This window comes from Rhinichthys klamathensis, unplaced genomic scaffold, assembly GCF_029890125.1.
Source record: "Rhinichthys klamathensis goyatoka isolate OS25496 unplaced genomic scaffold, OSU_Roscu_1.1 h1tg000060l_1, whole genome shotgun sequence".
NCBI classification, from domain to species: domain Eukaryota; kingdom Metazoa; phylum Chordata; class Actinopteri; order Cypriniformes; family Leuciscidae; genus Rhinichthys; species Rhinichthys klamathensis.
In genome coordinates, this window is record NW_026606605.1 from 4609512 (window position 1) to 4627964 (window position 18453).

General features: G+C 38.6%; 1 protein-coding gene across 3 annotated transcripts in view; it reads right to left on the reverse strand.

The window, feature by feature from the left end:
* phf14 (PHD finger protein 14) overlaps nt 1–18453 on the reverse strand; it is a 97308-nt gene that overhangs the window by 67896 nt on the left and 10959 nt on the right. For 2 of the 3 annotated variants that reach the window (XM_056249740.1, XM_056249742.1), the window contains exons 5-9: nt 10711–10870; nt 9833–9944; nt 4425–4562; nt 426–590; nt 54–324 (exon numbers count right to left, since the gene is read on the reverse strand). In XM_056249740.1, the coding sequence (XP_056105715.1) occupies nt 54–324; nt 426–590; nt 4425–4562; nt 9833–9944; nt 10711–10870 (846 nt within the window). The remainder of the gene's footprint in view (nt 1–53; nt 325–425; nt 591–4424; nt 4563–9832; nt 9945–10710; nt 10871–18453) is intronic. The other variant, XM_056249741.1, reaches the window with a different exon arrangement.

Below are 18453 nucleotides of genomic sequence, written 5' to 3' on the forward strand. Positions count from 1 at the left end.
ACAGGAGGACTTTTATTATTTGAATTAGCAAATGAGAAACCAAAACCACTTACCTAGGTAGTAGTTAACAAAGTCTGCCGTGAGGGCAGGCTGCTTATGTTTACGCCGTCCATCTACGCTTGCGCTGGTATCAGATGTGTCCACGGGGAAGATGTCTGTGCTGATACCCATGAGCTCGGCTTTACGCATCAGCTTACGAATGGCTGATGCACTAGAAGTGAGCGGTCGGGGAAGCTTCTCTCGGGGCACCCACGCCTGCGGTCGAGTGTTTCGAGACAGCTCTGCTTTCGCTCTGTACTGCTGGAGCCGAGTGGTTATTCGAGCCTAGAGGTCAGGAAATCATGGACATTCAAAAATAAATGATGATTGATCATTCACTAGACTGTCTCACGTGTGGAAGAACGTGTCCAGATGGTAAATCTGACCTGAGCGGTAAATCTGACCTGAGCTTCAGGTGTGAGTTGCTTCTCTCTTTCCTGCAAAGACACTTTGCAATAGGACTGCAGGGCCAGGTAGTTCTTCCTTTTCCATTTCCTGTCAAAGCGGTCTGCGTGCTGCTTGCAGTATGCAAAGAATGGATCTGCAATGTCCTGTGGGTGAAAATGGATCATGACTAGTGTAGATACAGACCCAAGAGAGCTTAAAGCTTGAACCATAACTTGATAAAACAAGAAAAAAGAAAAGTCAGTGATGAATGACAACTTCTCATTAATAATTCTGAAAACAAAAACGCATGTAGCAGCCATGTTTGTGTGTCGATAAGATTATGGAACGTCTGATACGCTTGAGTGACAGTTAATCACTGTATCCAGGTTATTCGAGATTCTGATTGGATGATGTGTATACACAGCCACTGTAAAACAAGACGACGCAAAATTTTGGGGCTGTTTAACACCTGGTCGCTTCATGCATTTTTACTGACCGGATAGTTATCTGATTTGTTAAAACTGTTCCATTTACACTCGGCCACAAAAATGTGTCTCCGCAAAAGTGATATAAATCCGATCTTCAAGTCCACATTGACGAAAGGAACAGATATGCACTGTATTTTATTTATCAGCTAATTAAAAAAAATTCAAAGGCCGCAATAAGAGGGAGAGCAGCATAACCAATGGTACGATAATTTAGTTTCACTACTTGTAATGAAGATGACTGAGTGTTAAGCTTCAGGATCTGATGCAGAATTTCAGTTTAATTAGTTTGCATGTCGGCTTGCTGAAGAGCTACTCGGCAATTCATATGCAACAGGCCATATGTGTGGTGAATGCGATGCGTGTTCCGGTAGCCTATAACACATTCTCACACGTTTAATTTTTTTTTACAATTTTGGGAGGAATAAAAATTTGCATATGTGGCTTCAGCAACCGGATGCATTATCACTAGTCCAGTTTCGTTTGGAACACATTTCAAACCTCCTCCTGAAGTGCTTTGAGTGATCGGATTTAAATCGTAAGGCATTTACACCTGTTTTTTTTTCAGAAAAGCATGAAGAGACCAGGTGTTTGGCCCTTTATTGTGTGAAAGTTTTGCGTGGTAAGCCTGGCGTATAATATAATCCGTGTAATATCATATTAATGCATTTTCATACTGTATGATGCATACCCTACAGTTCAAAAGTTTTGAGTTTTGAGTGTATCGTTTGAGGAATACATTTTTATAGCAAGGATGCATTAAATGAATCAAAAGTGACAGTAAAAAATGTGTAACGTTATAAAATAAGATAATATTTCCATTACAAATCAATGCTGTTCTACTGAACTTTCTATTCATAAAATAATCCTGAAAAAATGGATAACGGCCTGCACAATTATATTAAGTAGAGCCCAAAAATCTGCATATTAGAATGATTTATGAAGGATCATGTGACACTGAAGACTAGAGTAATGGCTGCTGAAAATCCAGTTTTACCTTCACAGGAATAAATTACATTTTAAAAAAAGAAAACAGTTATTTTACATTTTAATAATATCTCACATTACTGTTTTTGCAGCCTTGGTGAGCATAATCTTAGAAAACATGAACAAATCTCTCCAAACTTTTGAATGGTAGCGCACGTTGCGAATAAATTAAATAATCATTAATGTGGTACTTGTTCATCGTATTATTGTTACTTAATAACAATAATTTTAGCCTAGGAGGGACGATGGAACATTGTCTGAACTTTAGCTTATTCACTCTAACCTGGTTGATGTAAAATAATATGGTATTATTAGTATTGTATTTTTGTTTAAAGTGCCCCTTTGTGTATGTAAAAGGTCTGCAAAGTTGTAAAGTCGAAAGTGCACGATAAATAAAGTTATTTTCTCCCAAAAAAAAGAATAGGTTCTACGTCACTAGAAAAGACATTTGCATAATGCCCGCCTATGTTGTACATTGTCCGCAACTTGACCAGCCCTCAATTGTCATTTTACTGACGATTGATTAAAACAAATGCAGATGTCAAAGTCAGAGTATTATAAAATAATCTGCTGATGTCTAGAGTGACGCCTCGGCTGTGGTGCAAAACAGAGTTTAATCTACTTCTTAAAATGCACACGACTTGGAGGAAGTTGAGGGAAGGGTTTATGTCTTTGAGAACACAATCTGAGCTATTCCATTCAGGTTATTTTAAGATTTATCATCATCTCAAATACCTCATTATTGTTAACTTAGACAATTGCTGCAGGTTTTATTTTGAGTGCTTGTGTGCTCGCACACCTGATCATTTTAACGTACAATTTGAAAATGGAGGAAATTGTAGTGTCTTCTGAATTACAGGCTGACGCATAATGCTGCCCAGCACACCACTTTTTTATAGACCATCAGTGTCTGTGCATTCTCTGATAGCCGTGATAAATAGCTGGTCACAAAAGGCCTGTAAAAATTCCCCTCTCTTTTAAAGAACAAGTACATTTTGCAGAGATTGTGGGAGCTGAAGCCCAGGGGCAAGACAATGACTGATGTAAGGCTGGCAGGATTTTTCCAGGAATGGAAACGCTGCCTTTCTCAGAAACAGCCTTTTTCAGAAAAGGAGGGAGCCCTAGAACAATGTCAACCCGTTTCAGCAGTTTCAAATCTCTGCAGCGGAGACGTTAGCAGCAAGTTTATCCTCCCTGGTTACGTCTCCTAGTCACACGCATCGCATTTCAACCCCTCCCTCGAGGGCAGATGGAAGCACAGCCATTTCCTGTCAACCACAGAATCGTTTAGGCTTAAGGTGTCTCGCTGGATGCTATCAGCCCACTCACCTGTTGATATGAGGCCCTTTGCACAGCTGACTGGATTAAGTGGATTGCAGTGAGTAGGCACTTTTCGCCAGTGTTTATCTGCACTGAACGCCACCATCATGTGCTTCTCCAATATGGACTGAATATTTGAGCCACGAGGCTGATGGTCTGTGACCATGGCCTGGGCTGGGAATTTGTTCGACTGGCTGGCCTTGTGGTCTGAGCCCTCTTCCTATGCTTATGTGTATCCATTTGATAAACGCTTGCATTTGAAGTTCAAACATGCATGTGTAATACGTGTGTTCACAGAGAATCAGAATCTAGAGAATAAGCGATAGTCCATCTAAAGTTTACACAATTACGTATGACTTTGTTCCGTGTAATAAAAGAGAAGGAATTTATTGCTCTTTTTTTTTTTACCCCGTATGATTATGAATTGGTAACTAGAGCTTTCAAGCTACGAAAAGTATACAAAACCATCAAAATAATAATAATAATATTCCTTGATTTGTATGGTATATTTCACATTTTTGAAACCATTCAGTTTTGTGTGACAACCTGGCATTTAAGTTATTCACTGATAATATTCCTCTCCAGTAACCTCTATTAACCACTGCTAATCGAGTCAAACTTGAGAACCGAATCAGTCAGATTCATGAATTAATCATTCATTTCACTGAAAAGATCATGCTCAAAAGAACGATTTGATCATGAATCTGCTACATAATTGAGCAATCAAATGGCTTCAAAAGGGTTGGAAAAATAGGGCCTTTACATGGACTACTTTTAAGATATTTTCATGGTGCTTTTTGTCCTTTTAGAGCTTTGTTACCCAGTCATCATCCACTTTCATTACAGTAAAAAGAGTGGCCAGGATATCTTTGTGTTCCACAGAAGTCAGTCAGCCCAACAGGTTTTGAAATAAATGTGGGTGAAAAGTAAAAATTCATTATTTGCTTTTAAAATGGATTTGAGGACAAGCAGAATATTTTTTTTTTGTGAGAAAAAAAGAAAAGAAAAGAAAAGGAAAAGCCTGAAAAAGTTTGTTTACAAGCCTGATTACAAGAGGTTGACAGGCAGGAGAGTTAAAAAACACAGACAGGAGAAGCAACAACACATTACAAAGCTGTCATCACAAGACTGCGACAGAGGGAAAGTTGTAGAAAATAAACATCAATTAAATGCAGATTAAAGAGGATGACCACATAACACACTAACCTCTTCTGCAGCAGCTTCAGACAGTAGCCCTTCCCGTTGAGCACACGTAACATGGAAGAATGAGCGGCACATTCCAGCATCACAGCTGATGCAAACGCCTGTGCGAGCAAAGCGTGCGTCCTCACACAAACTGCACTCCTGCAAACCATTAACCCAAACAGGCCGTTGTGACACCAGCAAATGGCAGAAAACTATGACATACTTGAAAAACACGGCATTAAAAAACTTTCTAGCATTTGCTGACTTTAGGTCTTATTACTTTCATACTAATGACTTGGGATTATTTCTGTTTTTGCAAAGTCAAGAAAGGTAAACCGCTAGCTGATTGTGTAAAAAGAAAATCTTTAAACACCATTATAACAATCCCACATTCATTTACTGTATAGTTCGATATTTAAGATAAAGTGGTCAACGAGTCTCTAAAAGCCCATTTGACTTTCTCCAATTACTGGAGTTCAAAATTAAAATAATAATAGCCTTTCTCTTGGAGTAATTTCTTTTCACATGTACAGCACAAACCATTAAAGAAAGCCGTTCAAGTGCTTCTAAAGTAATTTGCTTCCCAGTAAAAGGAACCTCTTCTGACTTACTGACACATAAAATAATGTCAGATAGAGTAAATGTCAAAATGTCTACAGTCGACAGAAATTCTTGGGAGGGAAATGAAAGACGCCCTTTGCTCAAAGAAGAAAGTCAGCATTTCACATAATTCATCAGAAAATGTAATTTTTGTTGTTTCTGGTCAAATCGATTAATCGCATCTAAAAAAAGGTTTGTTTATACAGGTCCTTCTCAAAAAATTTGCATATTGTGATAAAGTTCATTATTTTCCATAATGTAATGATCAAAATTAAACTTTTTATATATTTTAGATTCATTGCACAGCAAGTTCGCCAACTGAAATATTTCAGGTCTTTTATTGTTTTAATACTGATGATTTTGGCATACAGCTCATGAAAACCCAAAATTCCTGTCTAAAAAAATTAGCATATTTCATCCGACCAATAAAATAAGTGTTTTTAATACCAAAAAAAAAAGTCAACCTTCAAATATTTATGTTCAGTTATGCAGTCAATAGTCAATACTTGGTCGGGAATCCTTTTGCAGAAATGACTGCTTCAATGCGGCATGGCATGGAGGCAATCAGCCTGTGGCACTGCTGAGGTGTTATGGAGGCCCAGGATGCTTCGATAGCGGCCTTAAGCTCATCCAGAGTGTTGGGTCTTGCGTCTCTCAACTTTCTCTTCACAATATCCCACAGATTCTCTATGGGGTTCAGGTCAGGAGAGTTGGCAGGTTAATTGAGCACAGTAATACCATGGTCAGTAAACCATTTACCAGTGGTTTTGGCACTGTGAGCAGGTGCCAGGTCGTGCTGAAAAATGAAATCTTCATCTCCATAAAGCTTTTCAGCAGATGGAAGCATGAAGTGCTCTAAAATCTCCTGATAGCTAGCTGCATTGACCCTGCCCTTGATAAAACACAGTGCACCAACACCAGCAGCTGACATGGCACCCCAGACCATCATTGACTGTGGGTACTTGACACTGGACTTCAGGCATTTTGGCATTTCCTTCTCCCCAGTCTTCCTCCAGACTCTGGCACCTTGATTTCCGAATGACATGCAAAACTGAGCAACAGTCCAGTGCTGCTTCTCTGTAGCCCAGGTCAGGCAGGTCAGGCGCTTCTGCCGCTGTTTCTGGTTCAAAAGTGGCTTGACCTGGGGAATGCGGCACCTGTAGCCCATTTCCTGCACACGCCTGTGCACGGTCGCTCTGGATGTTTCTACTCCAGACTCAGTCCACTGCTTCCGCAGGTCCCCCAAGCTCTGGAATCGGTCCTTCTCCACAATCTTCCTCAGGGTCCGGTCACCTCTTCTCGTTGTGCAGCGTTTTTTGCCACACTTTTTCCTTCCCACAGACTTCCCACTGAGGTGCCTTGATACAGCACTCTGGGAAAAGGCTATTTGTTCAGAAATTTCCATGGAGTTTGGTCCATATTGACATGACGGCATCACACAGTTGCCGCAGATTTGTCGGCTGCACATCCATGATGCGAATCTCCCGTTCCACCACATCCCAAAGATGCTCTATTGGGTTGAGATCTGGTGACTGTGGAGGCCATTTTAGTACAGTGAACTCATTGTCATGTTCAAGAAACCAATTTGAGATGATTAGAGCTTTGTGACATGGTGGAAGTAGCCATCAGAGGATGGGTACATGGTGGCCATAAAGGGATGGACATGGTCAGAAACAATGCTCAGGTAGGCCGTGGCATTTAAACGATGCCCAATTGGCACTAAGGGGCCTAAAGTGTGCCAGGAAAACATCCCCCACACCATTACACCACCACCACCAGCCTGCACAGTGGTAACAAGGCATGATGGTTCCATGTTCTCATTCTGTTTACGCCAAATTCTGACTCTAACATCTGAATGTCTCAACAGAAATCGAGACTCATCAGACCAGGCAACATTTTTCCAGTCTTCAACTGTTCAATTTTGGTGAGCTCTTGCAAATTGTAGCCTCTTTTTCCTATTTGTAGTGGAGATGAGTGGTACCCGGTGGAGTCTTCTGCTGTTGTAGCCCATCCGCCTCAAGGTTGTGCGTGTTGTGGCTTCACAAATGCTTTGCTGCATACCTCGGTTGTAACGAGTGGTTATTTCAGTCACTGTTGCCCTTCTATCAGCTCGAACCAGTCTGGCCATTCTCCTCTGACCTCTGGCATCAACAAGGCATTTCCGCCCACAGAACTGCCGCTCACTGGATGTTTTTTCTTTTTCGGACCATTCTCTGTAAACCCTAGAGATGGTTGTGCGTGAAAATCCCAGTAGATTAGCAGTTTCTGAAATACTCAGACCAGCCCTTCTGGCACCAACAATCATGCCACGTTCAAAGTCACTCAAATCAACTTTCTTCCCCATACTGATGCTCGGTTTGAACTGCAGGAGATTGTCTTGACCATATCTACATGCCTAAATGCACTGAGTTGCCGCCATGTGATTGGCTGCTTAGAAATTAAGTGTTAACGAGCAGTTGGACAGGTGTACCTAATAAAGTGGCCGGTGAGTGTATATATATATATATATATATATACCTTTTCAACATTGATAATAATCAGAAATGATTCTTGAGCAGCAAACCTGCATATTAGAATGATTTCTGAAGGATCATTAGACTGGAGTAATGACCAGGGTTGGGTACCGAAACTCGGTGCCAATAGGGAACCGGTTCCGACGTAAACGGTAGTAACCGGACCGAATAAGAACGAAAATTTCGGTGCCTGATTTCGGTGCCTAACTTCATTAGGCACACACGCACACACACACACACACACACACACACACACACACACACAAGGTCTCTCGCTCTCTCTCTCTCTCTCTCTCTCCGCCGTGCGTGTGCTACACAGTTTGGAGCACAGTTTCTTCTGTCTCGCATGCGCGCTCTTTCTCGCAAGGTTTGGCTGCATTTCACGTGTAAAATTACGTGTCAGAACGAACTCTGGGTGTGCCGATAGTCTGAATCCCATATAGAATCAAGCCAATACATTGGCTGATGGCGCGGGCGCCGCATCGACGCACTTACGTCGTCATACTATGTTGGCGCGCGCGCGCCATCTGCTCCTCAGATTTTTCTGCCGAAAAAGGAAGTTGGTCGGCAGCGCGAGGAGCTTGGCAGCGTCCCGTTCCCTATTGAGAGATATGTTACACCAACCAGAGATGTTCTCTTTCATAGGTTCACTCAACGCTGCGTAGCTAAGAAGAAGCAGTGGATTTGTAGGCTGTATCACGTGCCGTTTGAACTGACGCGCTACAGCGATCTGTCACATTTCAAAGAGCCAAAACGTTATTTATTGTGTGAATCTCGTAAAAATATTGACAGAATCTGACAGCTGTGGATTTGTTCCATATCAAAAGTAACCTTCTCTGTCTTGTCTGTCAGTGTCCTCTTTGTCCGCGATTTCTCTGTGTGAAAAGGGTCATTTGCGTGAGTCTCACGGTCAATGCGTGAGAGTTGGCAGCTCTGCCTTCTAGTAATCTCTATTAATCTCCAGTATTATTACATTGTTTGATACAATTTTGTTTCATTTGATATTATGTAAATATGAATTTTTATTTTATATTGGTTTTATTATTACCATATGTTACTTGTATTTATATTGTTTAAAGATTTAAGTTAATATTGTGTCCAGTTTGGCCCTGTAAATTAAAGGGTATTATTTTTTGATAAAGTGTGTGCGGTTTCATTTTCTTAAGTACCGATTTAAGAACCGTTTAAGCACCGGAACCGTTTAAAAAATACCGAGTAGGTACTGGAATCGGATAAAACCCAAACGATACCCAACCCTAGTAATGACTGAAAATTCAGACTTAACATCGGAGGAAAAAAATAATTGTTTTCTATTTAATAAATTAAAATGTATTTTAAATTGTTAATATATATATATATATATATATATATATATATATATATATATATATATATATATATATATATATATATATATATATATATATATATATATATATATATATATATACACTACCGTTCAAATGTTTGGGGTCAGTGAGAATTTTATTTTTATTTTTGGGAGGAAAGAAATCAATACTTTTATTTATCAAGGACAGTAAAGACATTTATAATGTTACAAAAGATTCTATTTCAAACAAATGCTGTTCTTTTGAACTTCCTATTCATCAAAGAAAAAAAAAAACTGTACAACTGACAGACCAACAACTGTTTCAACATTGATAATAATAATAAATGTTTCTTGAGCTTCAAATCCTCATATTATACTGATTTCTGAAGGATCATTTGACACTGAAGACACTGACACTGGTGATGCTGAAAATTCAGCTTTGATCACAGGAATAAATTACACTTTACTATATATTCACACAGAAAACAGCTGATTTACACTGGAATAATATTTAATACTATAACTGATTTTTGTTGTATTTTTAATCAAATAAGCGCAGCTATGGTTAGCAGAAGAGAATTCTTTTAAAAGTATTTAAAATCGTACCGACCCCAAACTTTTGAACGGTAGTGTATATATATATATATATATTTTTTTTTTTTTTTTTTTTTTTACAATATTTTTACAAATTAAATTTCCAGTTTTAATGTATTTTTGATCAAATAAATGCAGCTTTGGTGAGCATAAGAGACATCTTTCATTGAGAAAAAAAATCTTACCAACCCCAAACTTTTAGTGTAAAAGTAGTGTAACAATTTATAATTTCACTGTATGATGAATTTTGCTGCAGCATAAGAAAGAAATTCAGCATAAGTCAATGTTTGGGTCAATATTGATATCGGCTTACCAGTATTAATAACCTATTTTTGAGAAAATTATACTTTGTTTTTTGTAGCTGTGTGTCATTAATAACTTCTGATACTTGCCTTTGCCCCATACTTTGAGTAGTTCATCTCTGTGAGTGTTACTGGCCTCAGCTTGTCAATATCTCCAAATGCGACACCTGGAACATAAAGGGCACACACCACGTGCACCCACCTTCAGCAGAACAAAATAAAGTTGAGTTTTCATCTGTAATATCTAAGTTACACAATTATCATAGTATAATGACAGGTTCTTATTCACTTCATGTGCTGAATAACAAATCAAGATAGTAATGATCCAGATGTCCACTATTAGAAGAACAAAGCAGCATCTAGTTAATGAACTACTATTCACTAGGCTATTCCTTGAATAACTGCTATACCCTTAAGCCCTTCAGATGAGAAAATACTCAGCTGAAGGTTCAAATGTACTCTAACTTGACCATTTGGTGTGACAAAATTTCAAATGCAGACTTTAGGAAGGAGAATCCGAAGTCCAATATAAAGATATCCATCTCTGGTGAGCGAACGCTCCACACTTTAATTTGCTGTGTTTTTCATGCTCTAGTGAAGTAGTAAATTTGGGTGCAGGCGGGCTGAGGAGCACTATCAGTGATAACGTGGCTTGAGTCTTCACGCTTCAGACGCCTCTCTCTTCCTCTCCCTCTCTCTCTTAGCCCTATCCCTCCCTCCCTCCCTCCCTCCTAGCCAAATCCACCACCTTTTCTCTCCTTCACTCATCCAGCACAAACCTGTCCCTCTTCAAGTATTTCACTTGTTTAGCATCTTTGCAGAATCTTTGCTCAGAGAGTGCTGCAAAACTTTCAACGAATGTACAACAATTAAAGAAGTAAAAGGTGTGACGGGGATGGCAGTGCCTTTAATTAATCTACTAATGATGATAAAATGTAATATCAGACGAAGCATCGGTTAAAACGCACCTCCCCGCATCAGTTTCTTTGAAGATGCCGTCCTGACTGGGACAGAGTTCACAGCTGGGTGTAACGCCATTCTTGCAAGCGTCACAGAACCACGGTTCTGTTGAGTTCTCTGAGGCCGAGCTCATGATAGAGTCACTTTCACCATCAACACCATAGCAACCTGAGGGAACAAGAAAAATCAAGTGAATGTTGAGTATTTGATATTACTGACTGCTCAGTAAGTTCTTATATTATAATCCATTTACAATCATAAACAACATACTAAATTATCTGAGAAATATTTTGTATTTATAATATTTTTAAAAAATTGTGTAGACTACACATACACATACACGCGTATACATACACTGCCAAGCCCCCCAAAAAAAGTCAGTTTGGATTTAAATTGGCAAATGCAAATGTGATTATTATGCGTCTAGCATGTTATATATCTTTGACAACAATTCTTCTAACCCTAATTGATAGAGTGTGTAGCTTTTAATTTATTAAACAACCATGTAGGAAGACACATCATGGCCATATTCCAGGATGACAATGTCAAGATTCATCAGGCTCAAACTGTGAAAGAATGGTTGGCAGGAAGCAAGAAGAATCATTTTCACACATGAATTGGCTCCTCTGAGTCCAGACCTTAATTCATTGAAAGTCTTTGGGATGTGCTGGAGGAGACTTTACAGAGTGCTGGACTCTTGCATTGTCAATACAAGATCTTGACCAAAAAAGATGCAACTCTTGATGGAAATAACATCACAACATTCATTTCCATCAAGAGGTGCATCAATTTTTGATAAAGATCTTGTGGAGCCAGTGAATATGTTGACAGGGCAATTAAAAATCTGAACTACAGCAGAAAATATCCTTAGTGCTGAGCTGCATGATGTTGCAGTTGTGCCTGGCAGAGTGTCAAAAGAACAAAGACATCTAGAGCACAGAATGGTTTTGTTGCTATACTTTTTCCGACATAGATAAAAAAATAAGGCCATTTGATCGAATTGTAGCATCACAAGTCCACAGAGATGGAAGTATTGGGCCAATGAAAGTATTTTAATGCGGTCACCTTAATTTCCTCGGGTTGCAAAGACAATTACTGTGCTGATCAGGTTCCCATAACGCCCATTACACTCAGCAAACGTGCTCCATGCCACCAATAAGGACGGCAATCAGCTCCTTGTCAACACTACAGAGATAACGTTCCTGTTCCTAATACAGCAAACCGGCCCCCGGGTGTGGGAGAAATGGAGAGAGAGACAATCAAATAAAAGTTCAGATTCTTTACATACTCACCACAAAAGACTCAAACAGCGAAGTGTGCAAAGAATGCTTAAGCATGGCTTCTCTCTGAGCCCTAACCAGCAGGCTAAAACTTCTAGGTTTGTGGTGATAAACATGATATTGTTTATCACCATGTAAACAATAGCCACGTAGCCTGTACATCTCGTGCCTCCGATACGCTGCCAAAAACTAAAACATCTGTTTGGGTTCGATTATCTCTATCGCAGTCACGCTCACGTGACATTGCAGTTCTTCCTCATCATGAAAGTTTATTAGCATGCATTTTGAAGCCATATCAGTCTAAACTTCTGATTTATGGTTTTCTAAACGCACACACCTTGACAGTGCATCCCCTGAGTATTAAACTAAGTTATCTTATTGTGCTTAAACTGTCAAATACACACAATGTTATGTCAAACACACACAATGTTATGTCAAACAAAGTTCACATTAACAGTCGGTTATGTCTGTAAACGTAAACAGCAAGCAAAAAAAAATTGCATGTGTATATTACATCTGTGTTTTAAAGTGAAAGCAGCATAATATATACAGTACCTATTGCTATGCTGTTAAAATGAATCAAACAACTAAAGAAAAAAAGAAAATCACTCACTGCTCTTGATTAAATTAACTTTAGTAGCTTAAATAAGACTACATTACTTTCTGGAATAGTTCTGTTGGCGAGGAGATAAACATGGCAGACTGTGTACAGTTCACTCAGGGTGGGATCTATGCTAATGGGGCAGCGTCCGTCAGCAGTCGTGGGCCGGGCCTGTACAATGTGACATCACATTGCATAGAAACTGCAAATGGCTTGTACTGAGACACTGCTTATGATTTATGCGGATTCAAAAAAGAGGAGTGAGTGGATTTTTACCATTATTGGGTGGTTGTGTACACACTGCTGACACACATTTATGTTCAAAAACCATGTTAAAGTGAATTTTGCATAATAGCTTTAATATAAGAAAGCTAAAGGGATACATTAAGGTGGGCAATTTTGTGCTGATTGTGTAAGGTAAGATATGTTGAGCTTGACAATTTATGTTTGCCAGAATCATTCAGGTCACTTTATCCAAGAGGAAACACAAATTGCGTGACCATAGCTGTAACTGAAGCGCACGTGAAGAGCACACAGCATCTCTCACCAGTAGAATCAAATAAGAGGCTTTTCATACCCTCATCTTGCAGTCATTTTGAACCATGCGGTAATGGGTGCCATTACGATGCCCAGCCCGACGTTTATTTTCTTAAAGAAAGGTATTACGGGAACACTGCTGGCAACAGTTGGGTGCGTATTACTGACTAGGCTTTGAACCATAGGGCTGGAGCTTGCGATGATCAGTTTGCTGGTTTAACTGACTTACTGCTGAACCGTCAAGCAAATCTCCGATGTTCCTTTTGAACTCAGATACAAAGCTGGACCTGCTAAGCCACAGGGTGCTGGCTAATATGAGCTAAGCTGGAAAAAAGTGATGACTATGGGAGAGCATCATAATCCCTGAGGAGAAGATTATCCTTGTCAGAAATGACGAGCTTGGCAGTTAAAGAGCGACCTGGGGAAGGCTGGTGACAATCAAGAGGAACACTTTTAAGATTCAATGGAGGAAGGTTCGGGATGAGTTCAGAAAGAGTTAACATGCTAGGCTGATGTGTGTATGTGTACATCTGCAAGTATGACTGCAATCAGACAATGAGGCAAAGCGTGCTGGCATTATGCACAGTGTGTGTGTTCTCCAACAATCTATTCGCTAGGTGTTAAATTTCACTCTCACAATGTTCAAACAATGATGGTGAATGCAATAATGTATCTGCAGGCTATAAAATAACAATGAGTTGCTTTATTTGCATCTCTAATAGCAAAACTGAACAGAATAACTTCATTACAGTTCTGACTTCAAGCAAACGATTCCATGCAGTGATCATGATATACAGTATTTTCACAAAGGTCAAAGTAGCTCATGATCATGTAGATAGTTGTGTCTGAGCACCAATCTTTCATAACAGGAAATGACTATATTAAATTATCAATGTGGTGATGAAAAACTAATGGCCAGATATTACAACCTTTATTTTACCAGGAAAGAAGACTCAATGAGATTAAAATGTATTTTTCGGGAGTGTCCTGGCCAAGATATGGCCAATGAAAAAAATTAAACCATTTGTTGCATGACGAGTGAAAAAGACAATTAATATAAAGGCACCTACAACAGAACTGAAAGGAACCAGTCTCCGAAGGGTTTTAAAAAGTGTTTTATGCTCACAAAGGCTGCACTGAATGTGTAATATTGTGAAATATGATGATTTAAATTAAACCATAAATAGCATTTAGCAAATGTAAATGTCTTTGCTGTCACACTTTTAATCAATGTAATCCATCCTTGCTGACTAAAAGTAGTATTTTCTTCAAGAGAAATGTGTATTATTTAAGCGGTAAAGTCTACAATGTTAAACAGAGTAGGCAAAGCAGTAGAAAACAATGAAATTGTGGCTATGTTATACTTGTGGCTATAAACAGTGCATTAAAGTTATTGCATTACTCTGTTCATTCCTAAGTTCATTTCTAAGTTCTTATTGAACCCAGAAGATTCCTTTAAGATGAAGTCCTTTGACTCTTTGTCTTTGTCAAATGATTAATGAGGAGACGTTCAGCACAGCGATGTATTTCAATTATGTTCACTCCGTTTCTTCCCTAAATGCTAATATTTTTCATCCAGGATGAAGAAGATTTATTCAATATATCAACTATTTGCCATGTCAGCATGCAAAGCAGGACCACAGGAACAACAGAACCAAGTTGGGGGGCACGGGAATGAATGAATAGGGCCAATTACAACCAAAAAGACTTGGCAGATGAGAAAGGGGGCGGGGGGGGGGGGGGGGTATGAGGTAAGAGCTACGAATGGCAGCTGCCTTGATGTAAATCAGCAAAATTGATTCACAGCTACTGAAAAAAGCCTTTTGAAAACCAGCACTCTCTCTTTCACAAAACAATGCAATCATTTTCATAACCAGCAATGCGTGGAATAAATCATTTCCTCATTAAGAGGTGAGTGAAAAGAAATAAAATGAAACATGCAAGTGAAAAAAAAAATCAGGTTCTATCAAACCAGATAACATTCTAATTTAATACTTGTTTAACTCTGTGAAGCTGGTTTTGTATTGGGGATGAAACCAATGTGATTCAGCTGTTATTCAGCAGGGCACCTTTTTAAGAACAAAGGCTTGAATTTGCTTAATAAATCAGTTTTATTCAGCAGTGCTTGAAATGTTTTGTTTCAATAGTCAATGAAAGTCAAAAGCGTTTTCACTACTCCGGCATGTAGCTATTAAACACATTACATACTTCTCCATTGTGCATTTTAAAATATTACATTTTCAGGCTCCCATTCCATAAGCAGAAACTTTGTTTTTTAAACCAAATCAGTCTACACTTCAATAATTGAAGGAACAATCACCCCTGAAGCACTATGGGGTTAAGAACATTTCTAAAGAGCACAATGCCGATATGGTTTTCAGGTCCTATCGTATACATTACTTTACTATTGGATTAAAGTTACAACATTGCCTGGGCAACTCTAAGACTTTAAATCTGAGTATTTTTAGACATTAAGAAGTGAATTTAATTCAGTGTTTTGGATAATTATCCTCCTGAATCACTCGATTAAACATTAACTTCAGGTGATGCACAGATGGTTGGATACCCTCAGTTTTGACTATAATTTGTGACACTGAGACTCAGTTGAAACTATTTAGCAACAAAAAAAAGAAAGAAAAAAGGAATCCTAATACTTGACCACGAAGCACTCGACCTAAAGTGTACTGTTAGCAGTTCGGTACCTTGTAAACCTGCAGGCACACCACCCGAGGCCAGAGACTATGCTGCAACCCAGCCTAGGGTCACATGCATCAAAGCTTCATTGTGACAATACAATCCTCCTTGAAGGCAAGCTGAAACTTAAGACAGGAAGCAAGGGAGCAATGCTTATAGTCTGAGGAATGAAAGATCAGATAAAGCAAGGGATAAACATGTTTTAACCTTGAGCAAAATAATTAACCTGAATTAATTTAGCAATTATCCATCTGTACAAAGGAATAATGTGAGCTCTTCTGCCAGGTGCACCGGTGTGAAAATAGACGTGTGCAAAGTGGCTTCAATACATCCTGTTACAGAATCCACATTACAAATACCTTCAAGCAAAACTGTTTAACTTCTAGTGAGAAACCTATTCCTAAAACTAAGGGAGCTTTATCTCTCAGAGGGTTCCCAAAACATAGACCTATCACAAGAACTGTCATAACACAACATGATATAAAGGGAAAAACAAAGCATTTTTTCCCCCCTAAAGCAAAATACACAGCTAAAAGCACAAGACAGACTAGTCTCCAATTATTTATTTCTGTCTGGTTTGCACTAGACCAAGTTTTAAGAGTCTTTCCAATTGAAACATGATGGGACAGAAGACAGTGCTATGAGAGTGTTTTCATTACTCTGACTTCTGGATTTTGTGCTGTAAACAATGTTTTCCTAAATAAATGCATTCGATCTAAAACTAACAGTAGATTACACTAGGAACCGTTCCATTCTTTTTTTAAATAACCTAATTGTTTGTTCGTGACGTTCGGTTCCGTTAATGAATGACTCCGAATTATTTATTTTTAATGAATCAAATGCATACAGTTCCAACCTACTGCGTTATGTTGTACTTAAAGCTCTGATGTTGTACTTAGACTGGTTGTTTATGACAAAATGAAAAAAGAAAGAACAGAAAGGAACCAGATTCATTAAGCATTTTTGTATTGCGATATATTGTGACACGATATATTGTTTCACCCTAAGTGTTGTTGATATTGTTCACTGAAATTAAAACTGTTAAAAATTGTTTTCAGTAAATGAACAGTTATTTAATTATTTCAGTACTTTCAGTTGAAATTAAATGAAATAAAATATAGCCTAAGCATTAAATGAAAAACTATTAGAATTGTTGCCTTGGCAACTACAAGTGCAAGTACTAAAATTACTAAAACTGAAATAAAAATAAAAATAAAAGTTAAAATAGAAATATAAAAAAAAAACTAATAAAAAAGACAAAAGTACATAAAATTACTAAACTCAAATGAAAACTGTAAAATGTATAAAAACAAAAGCTAATTCTAAATATTAATAAATAATAATATATTCCATTGAATACATATACATATATATATATATATATATTCTCCATTGACTTGACTTGGACAAAAACTACGATAAAACCTGTTGGAAAGCATCTTTTGCAGCGATTTTTGTGTGAGCACATCAGTAAACACCCCAGACCCCAGAGTTTCACGTCTTTGTAAACTAAAGTTTAAAGGGATAGTTCACTTTGAAATAAATTTTTGATATGTTTTAGCTTACCTCAAGGGCATCCAAGATGAAGGTGTCTTTGTTTCCGCAGTAGTTTCATTTTTGATATTTTTAGGTCAAACCGTTCTTGTCTGTTAGGCATATAATGCAGGTCTATGGTCACCACCTCAAAGAGCATGCACAGAGAAGTCCAAATTAAACATGATTTAATGACTCGTAAATGTAAGTACACATTGATGGCCTAAGATACGAAACGAGCGGTTTGTGTGAGAAAACGAACAGTATTTATATAGTTTTTACCTCTTGTAACCACAGCCACGTCCAAGTGATCTGAGGGCGCGGGCGCTTCAGTCTGCGCAAGCGCCGGAAATGATCTTTCGCGCGGTTGCGAAAAAAATTCGACGTTGTCTGTTGATAAATCGAAATCGTCTTCCATTGGGATTTCCTGTATATCTAACTATGTTTAGATCTTCACAGTGAAAGGTAACAGTTCCGAAATATCTGTGTAAACAATAAATGACGTACACGCGCGAGAGGTCACTTCCGGGGCTCTCCGGCGCTTGCGCAGACTGAAGCGCCCGCGCCCTCAGATCACTTGGACGTGGCTGTGGTTACAAGAGGTAAAAATGATATAAATACTGTTCGTTTTCTCACACAAACCGCTCGTTTCGTGTCTTAGGCCATCAATGTGTACTTACATTTACGAGTCATTAAATCATGTTTAATTTGGACTTCTCTATGCATGCTCTTTGAGGTGGTGACCATAGACCTGCATTATATGACTGACAGACAAGAACGGTTTGACCTAAAAATATCAAAATTGAAACTACTGCGGAAACAAAGACACCTACATCTTGGATGCCCTTGAGGTAAGCTAAAACATATCAAAAATTAATTTTAGGAAGGATTGTTCCAGTGCACCTATGCAACCATTGTGGAGGTGGGGGGGGGGGGGGGGGGGGGGTGCAACCACAGAAACCGAAAATTCTCGGGCCAGCAGCATGTGTCCAAATTTCAATCTTAACCGTTCTATTTCATCAGAAACGATCTTAAAACAGGGCTTTAAGTGTAAAATACCGAACTCGTCCTTTAAGATTCACAATAATTTTACAACTAAAATTAGG